This window comes from Ambystoma mexicanum, chromosome 1p (genome assembly GCF_040938575.1).
Source record: "Ambystoma mexicanum isolate Mex_15411 chromosome 1p, UKY_AmexF1_1, whole genome shotgun sequence".
NCBI classification, from domain to species: Eukaryota; Metazoa; Chordata; class Amphibia; order Caudata; family Ambystomatidae; genus Ambystoma; species Ambystoma mexicanum.
The window spans coordinates 876,173,437-876,190,279 of record NC_090921.1 but is presented as its reverse complement, the minus strand read 5'-3'; the positions used below and the strand labels follow the sequence as shown (position 1 = coordinate 876,190,279).

At 40.7% G+C, this 16,843-nt stretch overlaps 1 protein-coding gene across 3 annotated transcripts in view; it reads right to left on the bottom strand.

The window, feature by feature from the left end:
* ADAMTS18 (ADAM metallopeptidase with thrombospondin type 1 motif 18) overlaps positions 1-16,843 on the bottom strand; it is a 524,586-nt gene that overhangs the window by 196,266 nt on the left and 311,477 nt on the right. For all 3 annotated transcript variants that reach the window (XM_069652914.1, XM_069652924.1, XM_069652934.1), the window contains one exon: positions 4,355-4,503. In XM_069652914.1, coding sequence (XP_069509015.1) covers positions 4,355-4,503 — 149 coding nt within the window. The remainder of the gene's footprint in view (positions 1-4,354; positions 4,504-16,843) is intronic.

The following is a 16,843-nucleotide window of genomic DNA, read 5'->3' as shown; positions in this document are numbered from 1 at the left end:
AGAGAACAGTGATGAAAAAAGATGGTCAAAGGCGAATGGCGGAATAGGATTGGCAAAGTTCAAGGTTCAAGGAGAGAGCTGGAATAGGCAATAGTACAGTTCAGCCAAAGCAATTTACATGTGCCACAGATTAATTATAAATAATGTTAATATCTCTGTTGTACAAGGCAATGTACAATAAAGAATTGAAAATGATTTGATAAATGATGATGCTCAATTCTATCAAATATACTACTCTTATTAATAGATAGGTCTAATAAATATGAGCAATATTACAATAATTCACACTTGGCATTCCTTCAATCATATTACTTCCTGGAAACCAGTGCATATCTTAGTAATATGTTTCTTCAGTGAAACTGCTTGAAACCCTGTCAAACAACAAAGGAACCTAATGTTGGGGGTATTACAACAACATTGTAGAGTACATCCAGTGCCCTAAACGTGCACACAAATATAAGCTGTAAAAGTCCCTGTAGAATGAGTGCACAGCATGGAAGCCAGCAGCTGCATACACACACTCCCGAAAGAGATTCCCTTATGCAGGCCGAACAAAGCACAAGCAGCCATACTTAAGTGAACCATAGCATATTCACGCTATAGTGAACATAACCCCATACCATAGTGAAAACAGCTGCATTTGAGATTAGTTAGGGAAATATAAAATGTAGTAACAATAATAACGAATGACAGTAAACTGAGCACACAGTACATACAGGCCTCATAATCTAGTTAGCCACCTCACAAGGATGAAGATCCACACCCCCACAGCAGAAGATATCAGCCAAACCTTTGCAAAGAAACACACACACTTCAACTGTAACTTTCCAGAGCACAACGTGAAATGCTGCACAGTAATTGGTTAAGACAAGGGGGGAGAATCAGTTCCCAAGCTTCAGATGCGATAGTGAGGTCATCAGAGAGCAACAAAGAAATATCATAGACCCCACAGATAAAAGATAGAACACTGCACACTGGTCTAGTTGAATTCCCAGGCAAGCATTTGAATGACATATAACAAATTGTGTTCCTGAGCGGTATGTCAAAATGTAATACAATGAAGGTCATAAGCCTGTGTGAGGAGAGGAATAACTGGTAGAAGATATGTCTGGTAAGACAGAGAAAATAAGGCACAACACTCCCCTCTGTAGGATACGGCTCCATTTGGTAAGAAATAAGTCATGTAGACTGCAATTACACATGAAGCAGGATTGATTAGGAATAATTGATTTGTTTTAGAAGCTTGCACATAACCCTCACCATATGTAAATAATAGAAATAAAGACACCTTTGTGAAGACATAAACTATATAGATACACGCACATATAGTATGTAAACATACACAAATATCCTCGTCATTTTAAGAGGATGAGGTTAGGAAGCAGCTAAGTCCCAACTGGAAAGGTCAAAGGCAGGATAGATGAGATCATGAAAAAAGGAAACCAGGCAAGTAATTCTTCCAACGAGTTGCAAAGTATATCAGAGATAATTGATTCACAATGATGAGAATGATAAGATAGTGCTAAACTGCTTAGGTCAATAGGAGAGGATGTCACATTACTATCTCAATGCCACACTGTCAACACCTCACATAGGGATGGGTTGAAATGTACATAATCATTCACTCCACTCATACTTCTTCTGAAGCAACCAATTGCAAGTTGTGTTTAACCAATATATGTTGAAAAGAGAGCCATCCAATTAAAAAGCGTGTGAAAGGAGATGAGCTCAATGCAAATGAGTTAAACCTTTAACAATCTAACCACAAGGTTAGAATAAACCAATAGAGTTAGGAAATGTATGGAAACACATGTAGTGCAAATAAAGCAGGTGAATCAGAAGCTTGGAAAATGTCATAGTGAAGTCTCGCATATGGTGCAACATACACAACCATATAATAGTAAGCAACACATGCCAAGTGTCAAACAGTGTGTGCACTCCTTACATGACACTCTGTGGCATATTTGAGTTAAATGGCAAGGAAAGATGCTGAATTAAAAATGTAAGTACACCATTTCCGGATGAGAGTCAGAGACATTTCATAAATCTGCCGTCAGACCTCCATTCCCATTATCTATATATATAAAAGTGAAAAGGTGTTTGTGGCAGGATTTGTGGCAAAGCGTTGTTCCTTATACAATTCCACACTGTTTCATCGATCTGCACCAAATTTTGCATAGTTGCTTTTAGGACAATCCAGACATTACTGGCTACATGACATTTGGACACCACACCATTTTCGCTCAGATTTCAGCAAAAGTCCAAATTTGTTTGGTGGTTTGTGTGTTTGTGGCAAAGCATTGATCCTTATATAATTCCACACTATTTCACCAATCTGCACCAAATGTTGCATAGTTGCATGTTTAGACACCCACCCTCTCCCTAGATTTCAGCACATGTACAAATTTGTTTGTGAGTTTGTGGCTTCGCCGAACCGTTGTTCCTTATACATAACCACACCGTTTCACCAGCCTGCACCAATTTGTGCATAGTTGCCTGTTAGGACCCTCCAGACATTACTGGCTACATGACATTTGGAAACCCCATCCCATTCCCCGGATTTCAGCACAAGTCAAAATGTGTTTGTGGGTTTGTGGCTTGGCGAAGTTCCTTATACAATTCCACACCATTTCACAAATCTGCACCAAATGTGACATAGGTACCTGTTATGTTGTTCCGTACATTACTAGCTACATGACATTTGGACACCCCATCCCTTTCCTCCAAAATCTGCACCTTCACACATGAGACAGTTGCTTGAAATCGGCAAAACATCAAGGACCGTTCTGACACGAGGTCCAGTCCCTAGAATCAGATTCAGGATATGCTTCCGTGCACAGTAACAGAGTACAACTCAATCACTACGGTGGTGGATTCGGATGATGCTGTAAACTGTCCAACAGAATTCCTCAACTCACTCGAGCCCAGGAATGTCACCACATTGCCTTTGACTGAAAGATGGGTCACCCATCATGCTGCTTCACAATCTTGACCCACCTGGGGTATGTAATGGCACAAGGATAAGTGCTAAACAAAATTGCTGCCTAACGTAATTGAAGCGACAATGTTTACCGGGAAAGGAAACAAAATATGTTGTTTATAAACAAGCCTTACAATGAACATGTATTTTAATAACATTGAACTTTAGGTCCATAGTTGTTAGCACCAACGGCATCATGTCACCAATCATGCTGCTCAGAAATCTCCATGTTGTTCTCACATACAGTTATATATTTCAAAATGACTTTTTAAGAAGAAAAATACATTGTGTTGTGTAGCCTTTATGAGAAAACATTTTTAAAATGAGAAATAATAAAAAATCAGCTAGCATAAACTAAATCTTAACAGTGGGAGCAGTGAGCGGACTGTTGGAAAAGATGCGCGTTTCTGATAATCAGTATCGCGCCCATATAGTTTTGATCCAATGAAAGTGGAAGGAAAATGGAAAATAAACACACTTGTCAATGATATGAGATTGGCATCATGCTAGAGGCATGATTGTATTGGACAGACACATAGTGATATTTTGGTATGTTATAGTGTTATGCTTTCATATTGCACCAAATCACCACTGCAGTACTGTACTGCATTAGTGTCAGAGTACCTTGGCTTGCGGGTAGAGTGGGATATTTTGCCCCGCCAAGGGTAGGGTATCAAGACATTAGTTTACAGGAAGAATGTAAATGAGTGAAGTGATGATAAGAATGGGAAAGCAGGAAATAGATGCTATGAACATAGGGAGAGTGGGATGCAGCGGGGGAAGAAAGTTGTGATTCTGACATTGTGTGCATTTAATAGCTGGGATGATATCATTATACAGATAATGTAATGCATAGAATACACATTGTGTGCAGAATTCGGATAAGAAGTAAATACACAATAGCGTGCTGACAACCAAGCTGGCAACCCGCCAAAAGCCCTGCTTTGCTTTCCTCAAATTGCATTCAAAGTCACTATCTAAATGCTTGCATTATCTGTAAGATATGTAACACTACAAATACCAGAACGCAAATTGTCATCATCTAAAATATGAGAACTGGATCAACCTCTCACTCTTGACATGAAAATATATGAAGGTTTTAAGGTTCCTCGGGAAGACAACACTAATCTTGCAGTACTGATAAGAGCTACTGTCAAGATTACAGAACTACCCGGGCCTGTAAGTAAATAACATTACCATGGATGCAACAGTGCAGCTGCCCCCATGTTTGGTGATGGGCAACCCAGCATGAGTTAGCGTGTGTGCACTATATCACACTAAGATTAAACAGACTGCATCCTTTACATTAATAAAAATAAGCATAAACATTAAGTGAAGACATTTACATTTAGAACTTTCCATTTCATTACCTACTTTGGATTGTTGCAGAGTCTCTCCTGATATGTCACTCCGCCTCCACAGTTCCGGGAACACTCTGACCATTTGGACCAATCAGACCAAGCTCCACTTACTGGTCTGGGGCCATAGTCTCCATATTTTATGCATTGACCTCTTCGACACCACTGCAAAAATAAAACAGTATTATATCAATAATAAACATAAGAACATACTAGGATATTACTATCACAGCTCAATGCTCAAAATTCACAAACAAAGAGCCACAAAGAACAGTGGCAGAATATCTCAATCATGAAATAATACTCTCTTTCATCACCAAAATGTTCCTAACAGTTTTGATGATCACTCAGTTTAATGAAGGTCTTTAAATTTGTATTTTGTCCTCCACATTGTGGATTTTTTTTTCCTGAATTGATGAGATCAATAGTATCTGAATATGTTTATCTTTACTTAAATCATACATTCTTCTCTACTCAATAACCCCAGTGGAACCTACTTGGGGTAGTGCTGTGAAAATGTTTTGTTCAAACTTTCAACCACCTCAATTTCAGGACGTTCGTAAGGTTTGACCCAAGTTCCAATTTACGAAAAGTTCAAACCAAAGGTTCAAACCCATTGGCAATATAAGGACCCATGTGCTTGAACTTCATGCATAATTGTGTAGCTTTCAGAGATGCAGGAGCTTTTGTGGAGGAGGACTTTGGACAAACACATAATAAAGAAAATATAAATGTATAAATAATACAAAATACAAATAAAACAATATATAAACATATAATTAATATACTTAGGTTTATAAATATATGTGTGTGTGTGTGTTACAGGGCATGTGGTAGCGGCCCTGTAGTTATGGTTAGGTTTCCATAGGAAGAGCAGTTTTTGGGTGGCTTATAACTTTGGTGGCGATCGACAAATTTGCACTAAACTTCGTGAAACATTATATGGCCACCTCTGAATTATTTAGCAAAGTTTTATGCGGATTCGTACAGGGGAGCAAAGTTAATGGGGGGTCCCAAAACGTTTGAAATACAGACATGAATGGAAACAAATGTTGTGCGAGTCTACAGCCCAAACATCTGCATGGATTTGTACCAAACGTGTGTGAGGAGCAGTGGACTGGTCCCAATAGCTAGCTTTTGCAAATGTGGTGTTTATCCATCCAGAAGACCCATCAAAATGCCAAAATCTAAGTAAACAAATGAGTTATATAGGCTTCTGGTCCACAGACTGACTTCCTGATTCGCTGTCTACAGACGCCTCTGGGACAATCAGGAAGCTGCATGACATTCATGGACATCGTACGCGCCTGCTGATTGAACAATTATCACGCAACATGAGGTGCGTCCACATTTTTTAAAAGGACGCCAATGTGTTGCATACTGTGCCCTTAGTCCACAGGCATCATGGTAAAAAAATATAAAAAACATTACACTTGTGAAACTGATGAAACAATCTCTAAGGAGGTGAGGGGTTATGAGGATGTTATGGGCTATGGCCAGAAAAAGGCAAAAATCGGTTGATTTTCATCATCGATTTCCACAAACATCTCAGATGTTCGTGGACATCTCTATAGTGGTGACCAGATTTAAAAAGTAACAGGGACAGGGCAACTAACATAAAAGTAGGACTAAAGGACTCATTACGAGGTGTGCGGCAAGGGGTTAACGGCGCCGGTAAATGTGCCGGAGCCGTTAACCCCTTACCACACTATTACGAGGTCTGCTCGGGGGACCCGCTCTGGACTCCTGGTTTTACCAGACGTCCTTAGCGGGTCCGTGAGTGGCCCAGCATGCTAACAACAGGCCCGTCATTAACGGGCCCGTTGTTAGCATGCTCCCCATTCCCATTAAGCCCTATGAGGGCTCAAATGGGGATGGTCCGGGTCCGGGTACCCTGAATGGGGAAATACCGGGCCCTCCAAGATCGGAATGGCCCAGTATTTCCCCATTCTGGGAACCCGGACCCGAGTTTCAAGGCAGCCATGCCCTTGTTAAGGGCATGTCTGCCTCCAAACTCGTAATGAGGCCCTAACTCTTGAAAGTGCCAGTCAAGGCATTACACTTCAGTAGCGTTGGAGGAGAAGGGGTTTAAATGTTACTGTTCCAATAAACACATACTATAATTCATTTATCACTAATTTATCACAAATTAACACTATCTTAAGGTGTAAAATTAGGCAATTATTCTGTGTGAGCTGTGCCTGCCAGCTATGAGGACCTACTACCAAAAACCAGGACCACTGCAGTTTCCAATGGAAACATAATCTTGACAAAGGGTGACAGAGCTCCAATTTACAGGACAGCCCTGGCAAAACTGGGACGTCTGGTCACCCTACATCTCGGTGATGTTCACAAACTTGACAAATGTTTGAGGACATCCATGCATATTTCTGCATTCAGGGTCGGTGAAGAGCAGTTTTTGGTGCCAATCAAAGAAACAGCATGACATTTTGCAATATAGATGTAGCCCCAGCTGGCATAGCTTTTGGAAGTTTTGGTGCCTTTTTGACAAGAGGGGGCAAAATTATAGGGGTGCTACTGAAATGTTTGAATGGCTTAAATGTGTTGCCATTTGACAAATCTGAGTACAAGTTAGTTTGAAAGAGGAAGTTAGACCCAACATTTAATGTTTTTTCAAAGTTTGGTGGGATTTTGTTAAGAGGGGGCAAAATGATTGTAGGGTCCCAACATATTTAGATGACTTATAACTATGCTGTTTGACAAATCTGTACAAATGTTTGCAAAAAGATTATAGACCCAACTTTGAATGTGTGTGCAAAAATTGAATGGATTTTGTCAGAAGGGGGCTAAGTTATATCACTATTTTGTGTACCTACATTTTTACACATTTCAAAAAATAAAACAGACGGATTTGCAGCAAACATGTGCGAGGAGCATTGGCAAGAACCCAAAAGCATGGTTTCACAAATGTGTCTGGATTTTATTATCTGAAAAGTTCCATAATGTTGGTACTAAAAATAGCGATATACCTTTGGTGACTGATATAGCCTGTGGCCATGGCCAGTGACATATTGTCCAGGTCATGGACATGCCCCGGACAATCTGCCCACTCGCAATGGCCACCAGGCACTGGCAATGTGGTTAAAATGGGCGCGGTCACCTGGGACCAGCTTTGTGGTAATAGGTTTGAATGAGAAAAAAAAATCTGCTCGTGGCTGCAGCCCAAAGTGCTAGACTGGATTTCAGTAAACTTACACGAGAAGTATAAGCAAGGGCTCGAAAACATGCTTTTGCAAATTTATCCTGTGTGTTATTGTTTCCAAAGTGTCAAAATGTAAGTACAAAGAATAGTGATATAACTGTGGTGCCTGGGCAGCGGGCCTGTCCCTAGGCAAGGACAAATGTCTACTCTGATTTGCTTATTGGAGCATGCAGCATGGCTGAATCCCATGACCAACGGATTCTGAAGACTGGCCATGGCTCCAAGCCATGAGCACTGGCCATTGGTCACATTATGGGGGTATTGTGGACACTAGACTAGGATGCAGGCTTTCCTATATGTTGACATTATTAATAACTTATATACAGTGCTGTAACATCATGAAACATTTTCACTAATGAAAACCTATGAAATTCACTGACAAAACTTTGTTAACAGGAGGTTATGGTTAAGTTGCACTAATAAAATCCTACGAAATTCATTGAAAACACTTTCTTAAAGGGACGTTATGGTTACGTTGCACAAAGAAAAACCTATGAAATTCATTGAAAAAAAAGCTTTGCTAAGGGGCATTATAGTTGCAAGGTAAAATCAAAAAAACGAATACATTCAGCAATAATGGTATGCTACGCAGCCATAAGTCATGCCACCACCATGCACTGCTAAGACTAACACTGAGGACATCAAAAAAGACATCACAAATGGCATGATGGATGACATCACTGATGACATCACCTATCGGGTAGTTGATTTTGTTCAGTGACAGTGAGAATTTTAAACAGATGATTTAATCTGGTCATAATATATTAAAAACATGAAACACATACCATAAAGTTGCTATATATGCAGACCTTATTCTTGTGCTATTTTATTTATGTACTTTTGTTAGGGTTTGGCCTGAGCTCATGGTGCACATACATGGGACGATAAGCAGGTCCCTGACAGACAATTATTTGTTTTATAAGTAATGATGAACTCTAAATTTAGTGCCATTTTCTGGTCATGGTGTTTATTTCCACCTAACTAGAGTTAGATGTGTATGCATTGATGCTCTCATATAACTAAAACATGTGAGTAGTATTTCCTGTACTGTTTAACATTAGTCAAGAAGCTGATAGGCTTGGATTTATGATTCTACTGACCATTATTACCAAATTAAAAATAGTATACTTCAATGGCCCATGCTGCAGCCATTGCCTATGTGTGTGTATTATTAGATTGCTGTATTATCAACACTTCAATACCATGGGCCTCATTCCGAGGTTGGTGCTAGTCATGGCGCTACTAGTGCCATGACTAGCACCAAAACCGGTACCGCCACCGACTTGGTTGTGTGGGGACTTACCGGTCTGTTCCGACCATTGCAGGACCAGTAAGTCCCCATTCGAAAAGCCATTCCCCATTCCCATTCGAGCCCCCATAGGGCTCAATGAGAAGGGGGAAGGCAGTAATTTACGGTACCGTTATTGACCCCGGTATCCCTTTGCGGGTCCCGTCCTTAACGCCTGCTAAAACCAGGCAGAACGGAAGGACCCGCAAAGGGACCTCGGAATAGGGAGCAAAGGGATTACCGGTGCCCGGTATGCTTTTGCGCCCAGCTTGTAATGAGGGCATGAGTAGCTCATGAGAGGTCTCCCTATCACCCTTCATATGTTGCTAGATACATTCTAAACAAAACCCCTTGTAGGGACTATTCATCATCATTGATGTCATAAGTGATGTCATCATTGAGGCCATTTGTGAAGTCATCTTAAATGTCTTGGATGTTAGTCTTAGCAGTGCATGGTGGTGGCGCGAGTTATGGTTGCATGCATAACCTATCATAACTGGTGAATTTCTTTGGTTTTTCGATTTTACCTTGCAATGAATTTGATAGGTTTTTATTAGTGCAACTTATACATTATGTCCCTTTAACAAAGATTTTTCAGTGAATTTGATAGGTTTTTTTATTAGTGCAACTTAACCATAATGTCCTTTAACAAAGTTGTTTTCAGTGAATATACATATGTATTATTCCATTTGAGTCAAGTCACACATTCCACAGCTCCACCTATTAACCATCGCTGGAAGTACACTTCCAGTTCGTAGTCAAATATGCAGTCTTAAAGATTGTCTGTCTTAGGTTGATTGAGCTATGTGTAAACTATCACTGCCCTGTAAGACAAGGGCACTTTTCTGGAGCAAACAACTTGCTTTTGGGGTAATTTGCATACCCACAATGCCTTGCAGATGTGGCTAGGAAATGGAGGTGTACTTCCAGCCAGGGTTACTAGATGGCCTTGAGGAATATGTCGATAGGCTGAAATGGAATATTACACTTTCACATTTCAGGTGGGAAGCCTTTATAAACCGTTCCTAATTTATACACATGTTTGAATGTGGTACCTTTGGAAGTTTAATACTGTACCTTCTTAAGATTTTTGAAAAACTAAAAAATGGTGTAAGTTGACAAGGGGATTGTGGAACTAGAGCTTGGAGTGACTTTAATAGGTTGAGACAAAACCAGACTCTTTGAACCTATAGGTGCCGATGGGGTCAAAGAGTCTTGAATCCGACCAAACCACATCACTAAGCAAAGTATAGTACCCACAGTGTAAATGATCGAGCTGATTCGAAATGCTCAGAAACAATTTATGTCCTATTGATTCGAAGCGTTTCAGGTTGGGTTGACCCCATAGAAAATATATGGTTCGAGTCACAAGACACTTTTATCACTATAAAGTGGGATGAAAATATTGCAGGCAGGTCTAGAAAAGCTTGACCAACCCCGACTAGGGGGGCAATTAACAAGCTCAGTAGTTGCACTACTTGTTTGTACTCTTCATACAAACACAAGTAGGAAAATCACACTCTGTTGGTGCATGCATATTCAATACTGTTAGCCAGTGCTTTGGCACAGAGTGTGTGTGGGCGTGCTGTAGAGAAGTGACTGCCACAGGTGAATCCACAATCCTGAGTCAAGGGATATGCGCTGTCAACAAGGGTGGACTGGCCTATAGGGAACTCTGGAGATTTCCCCGGTGGGGCCTCTTTTCTGTGGTATGTCCACATTTTCCCAGAGAAAAAGGGCTGAGCTTGCTGAAAATGTGTAATATGAGGCCACTTTGAAAATTATTTCCAGGGCCTCTTTTGGTTCCCAGTTTACACCTGGCTGTCAACTTTATAAGTCCTTGCGCTCATTCTCATGTGCTTTATTTCCCAGTCAGAATCGAGGCACAGGCGAAAAAAAAACTGTTACTGCAAATGTGCTAACTGACGCAATGTGGGCAGCAGCTTAACTCCAGCCCCCAAGTGGGGCGGCACAGGGGAGGAGACAGCCAATGCTTACTTAGATGTCAGGAACTCTCCATACGCTTTGTTATGAACGGAGATGTTAGCTCCAGTTTCGTTGTGCATGGGCACAGGTTGCAAACAACACTCCCTTTTTTCTTCTAAAGGTGTTTTTTAATTACTCTATCACTGTCAAGAGCTGCTTCACTCCAGATGTTTTCTAATGTTTATAGAACCGCCCATTTATTACATGTGCATGTAGATATTTCATATGAGCTACCATGTTCTAATACTGTGCAGCCAAGAGGAGCACAGCTACATATTAAGACAGTTATTATAACAGTATAATAATAATAAGTATTATTATTATTAATTTCATATATTGTGCTACACACCAATAGGTCTCAGAGCGCTGAAATAAGAGAAGACATTATGTGATAAGTATGTGTTACATTATATATATATGCCCAGTTCATTCAAATAATTGCGGGAAAATAAATGTTGTACGATGCTATTCTGCAATCTGCTCTGGGGAAACAAACTGTTAAACATGCGGTATGTTAAAAGAACAATCGCCTTTTAAATTCCTTCCTTTATACACGATGCGTTCAAATATGTTTGTGTAGACACAATTTTAGCTTTATTCCATTTAGAACATTAAAGGGTCTCGGTGTGTGAACTCTGTAGGTTCACCGCAGGCAATCAGAGCCAGCAGAAACGACATCACATAGGCCTCTAGAAAAATAATTGCAGAGGAAGAGAGTCATGGTGGTGAATCAGACAGTGAGACCACAAGCGCGCAGTGTTCAAGGGAAGTCAGCAAACGGCGCTGCGCGTGATCAGCAATGCTTTGATTTAGAAATGCGATAAGTAAATCCAGGGATACTGGTCATTAAAGGAGCTCCTTCAGTAGTTACTGTGGAGAAGCCTTTCATCCCTCACCTGTCTCTACAAAGAGATTTCGCGGACACACAGCGCACAAGCGTATCCTATCACAAGTGCAGTGTGCTTAGGGAACCAGGAACACAACCTCTAGTCTTGAAAGTGCAATGCCTATGTCAGGAAAATCTCTCACCCAAGCAGCATGTGGACATCTGGAACAAATCGTTTGATTATAGGGAAGCGCAGTTTAGTTGCACTTTATTACCAGTAAAAGAAAATGTAAGCCGGGTAAACGCTTTAAGCAGTGGCGTTGCTAAGGGGGGGGGGGATTAGGGGGCTATAGCCCCAGGTCTTTTGGTTGTAGCCCCGGATAGAAGCTCAGGGGTTACAACCAAAAAGGCTAGCTAGCCCTGACAGTCGAAAACGTAGCGTAGCCCTGGATCTTTTCCAGACCTAGCAACACCCCTGGTATTAAGTGCCAATGGTGAGTAGGTTCTCCCGGAATCACATACAAATCATTATAAGCCCCGCCCACTTCTACAATTAAGCAAACGTAATTAAAAAATGCGAAGAGCACATATAATTCCTTAATTCCTTCCTGAGTATGGCCACCTGTGCAATGGCCTGGAGGACAAGACTAGCAATATGTACGTGCATTTTGCTTTGGTATTCTTCCCTGTATTTGTGTTACCACGCAACTCTTAGCAAAAAAGGGCACATTACACAGTGTGCAAAAATCCCAAAAAAAGTGTTAATGCGTGAACTGCAGTCTGGCTTCTATCATGAAGCAGCTCTCCTGACAACCTGGGATGGTATACTTGCCCAAGAGGATTTTAAGGCACAGTCCTCTACGATTATGTTAGACAATTTCACATGCAGGATCGTGGTCAGCATTTGCAACAGATGGCAGTGGCAGCTCAAGTCTCTGAGAGTTCGTAAGAGTGGATCTTCTCATTGCTTTCTTTAGCTAGCATCAGACCATTCCCCTCCCATAAATGTAGATTGTGAGATTTTTTAGGGAGTTAATATCTAAGCATGCATTATTACCACTCCTATGCTGAAGACATTCAAGATTATTTGAAAGTAAATGCCAATCAAGAGAATTCCACTACCTTATGGATGAGGGAGAGAAATTTGAAGCCAAATGTCTAAAACTTGGAGATGCTCCTCTTTCAGCCCGAACATCTGCTTTGAAATTCTTGATCCTTCTCTATCCCATGGCATATCCCCTTACTACTTCTACAAGATCAAATACCTTGGGGTCACATTTGAGACCAACCACAGGTAGAGATGTCATGTTACTGCAGTGATCAATGAATCATATTGTTTAAGCTTTGTCAACTACATAGGCTGTCTCCCCCTACCCTGGTGGTATTCCACCCCTCTGAAGTGGGGTATCTCATTCATTTTATAGCACTTTATGCAAAATCCCTTCTTGAGTGACACCCAGGTTTTCAAGTCCATTAATTACTAAATGTGCAGAATGCTGCAGTTTGACATGCCTTTGATCTTAGAAAGACATTCAAGAATTTCAATAAATGATTCTATACCTCATGCTTAAGTGCCTTCAAAGACTTGTTCTGGCTGAGTTAGCAGTCAAACTCCAGAAATATCATCCCAAAACCTGCTGATGGTCCATTGCACTATATCAGTGACAGAACAAATACTGAGGGTGTCACCTGTAGGATCTGCAGAGAGCAGGATTTTGTTACTGTGGTGTAAATTGGAATTGGCGGGTTGGGGATAGATGAGGTCAAACACAGGAACAACTGCAATGCATATGGCATTGTGTGTTATCCATGCCACCAAAACAGTTAATGTTGATTTGCAACCATACGCAACATGAAGTATCAGAATGTGGTAAGTTCAATAATTATTACCTGGTCAATAATGAATGACCAAGGGATGACACACCTACACACCTATCTAGCCTCCTTACCACTATGTGGTAGATGCAGTTTAACAGATATTTTTTTTGCAGGAAAACAAAAAATCACCTAAGAAAAATTTTTTCCTTCCGGAATGTTAAAATATGTGTGTAATTAAACCTTGCTTTGCTGGACCTTCTCTCTCCTAGGGGGTAGTTGTTCACAAAGGGTTGAAAGACTTGCAATATTGAAATGTCACCCGTGCATATGCATTTCAGAAGAACCTAAAGCACTGGAAGAATGACCTTTTCATAAATAGTAACTGCAGTGTCCAGAGCGTATTATTAGTGATCAGTCAATTGCAGTTTTTGTTGAATTGATGTTGATAGTTTAGCTGTTTTGAATATCATAATTCAAGCATAGGAAAAATCTAGACTATTTATGACAATAACTGTTTAATAATGACTGGATTTATCACAACCCTTCCACAAGGTGCCAGTTGGTAAGGACTAGCGTTACCACAAGATTAACAATTTTCGCAAACTTTGCTAATTCAGCTTACCCTGATTTAATGTTCGTGCCCCTTTTCAGTTTCCATGGTTGCTCCTTTCGCAAGAAAAGCAGTAAGAATTCATAGTCACATCTTCATATTTTGGAGAATGGAGAATGATGAGCAATGATGAGCAATGTTTCAGTAAAGGAAGGTGTACTAGTGTGCATAGTATTATTGGAGGAAGAGTATCTATAGTGGTTCTCATTCATTCTCTTTATTACGAGAAACAATGAACTATTTGAATAAGTGTAGCAAAAGAATCTAAATATTCATTTAACTGAGCCTAACAGTATTACTCCAATGGCGAGGGAGGAGGTGGTCAAGTCATTCCTATAAGGAACATGTGTATTATCAAGCCATTCATTAACATGTTGTGCTTAGATAAAATGTATCTTTTATTTATTAAACTCTCACATGAATATTTCTTCGGTGGATAGATGTAATTAGCTACTTACATCCTGGTGAAAATCTAGATCCAATAGGGCTGAGAGACATGTGTTAGCAAGGATATCAGAGTCAACTTCATTACAAATATGAAGACATTCCAACACAGTCAGTTTCCAGTGAAGGTGTGAAATAAAGGATCATGCTTTTGGAAAATGATCATTGAGGATACACCCCTTCTTGACATTCTGGAAACCTCAATGAGGCTTTCTTGAACATGAAATGCAAACTCAACATATGCTTCCAACCAGAAATTATTGCCGGGGTGAAGCAAACGTATATTGTAACTTCAAACAGTATCATTAGGTAACCAGAAATCCTGATAACAAAGCAGTACCAGAAGACAGGTTGTTCAGAAGAGATAAAGTTGCACTGTGTAGGACTGGAGTGGTTTGGTAGTAAGGATTAGTTATAGAACAGAAATGCACAGTTCCTGCAGTCCTTGTAAGGTTATCCTCCACAGCTCCCTTTGGTAGGCCATGTAGTTCTTTCATCTATCTATGGTCCCAAGAAATGAGCCATCTGAAGTATGATGATAAGAGAACTGTCTACTACTGATATACATTATTGATGGTTAATAACTCGGTCATCAATTTTAATCTGCCTTTTTTCTAACTCTTTTACTTTGAATAGAGGGTAAGGGATGACATTTTACTCTTAATGTCCTCCAGCCACTGAGAGGTCCTATTCTGGGCCTTGGCAATTCCTATTTGAACTTTCCTTGTCTGTGAGTGATCTGAGATGATAATTTTGGACCATATTCACTGTGGATTGTTGATGACTAATCCTCCCTGTGCAGTTGTTTTCACACCACCAGTTCCCACAACCATCTCTGTTTGTCCTTCTTGTCCATGACCAAGGTCCTGCATATTGACATCATTAATGGCACACCCTGAATCACAGTCCTGAATGTCATCAAACATGCCTTAAATATTTATTGTTACAGGTGTAGGATACAAATTCAAATTACAGCCAACATTATCTAGCCCTCTTTTATTTCTATGTTATAGACCTTTTGGTAGAGGGTGAGCTGCTTCAGGATACCATTCTACAGAAGAATATGTATGTCTGGGCCTTTACTTGCCTTGATCTATGCCTGGCACTTCTATGTGGATAATTATTTCTGTTTGGGTCAATCCCGGACTCGATTCTGCTCTTGCCATGGTCTTCTCTCGCCCTCTCTCTCCTGAGATGGCTAAGGCAGCATAGGCCTTTTCTTGAGAGGCAGTTGAGATATAAGAGGTATAATTAAAATAAGTTAAATAAGTATAAGCAACTGTGCTAGAATACTGAATTTTCAAAGTATTTCCTAAAGCTTCTGCCTGTCTTGCAAGAGCAAATTGGCATATTGGTAGCTCCAATCCTCCGCCATTTCAGGCAGATTGAAGGCCACATAGAAATAATCCCAGGCATGTGTTCTAGGTTATGAGGCTACTGACATTGATGGGGGAGATTTGCTATCTTCGTAGCAAGTGGTAGTTAATAAATAATTGTAAGCAGCAACAGACACTCAGTGAGATTTAAACCCACACCCAGCTGTCTATAAAGAGTTTAAGGGTATTACTTGTACCACAGGCTTGCACAATTCCAGTGTGTGAGCTGTTGCTAAATAGAGAAGCTTGTGTTGTGTTGGTCAGCATGCTAGTCTATCCTTCATTTGACTCTGCTGCATTAATAAGGCAGGAAGAACAAGTTACTTTCTTACCTGGTAATGTTATTTCGATGGGATGGTCCGACGACGTATTCCATATCTATGACAGGTAATGTCCACAGCTGTGCTGCTTCGGAAAACCTTTGGCGTCTGCGTCCTGCGTCGATGACGTCAATCCGCCGTCCCCGAGGACCTCCTCCGACGGCCGACGTCACTCGATGTGATAAGTAGGACGCACGACGCCCATAACGTGTGCCACCAGTTTTCTGTCAGTCAGACACACAAGGCCTTGCGGAACGCAAGCTGCAATCGCAAAAGAAATTCTGCAGCGGGGAAGGCAGGGAGGGAGCGATATGGAATACGTCGTCGGACCATCCCATCGAAAGAACGTTACCAGGTAAGCAAGTATCTTGTTCTTCGAGGGGATTGGGTCCTCCGACGTATTCCATATCTATGACAGACTCCCAAAGCAGTACCAAGCAAGGAGGTGGGAAAGAATTTAGAATACAAATTTAGCATGCCCAATCAAATTGCGGAATAGAGATCTGCCTTGCCAAAGGCCAGATCTTGCCCTCTGATGGAATCTAGGGCGTAGTGACGTACAAAAGTATGAACTGAAGCCCAGGTGGCTGCATCACAGATGTGACGAATAGGAA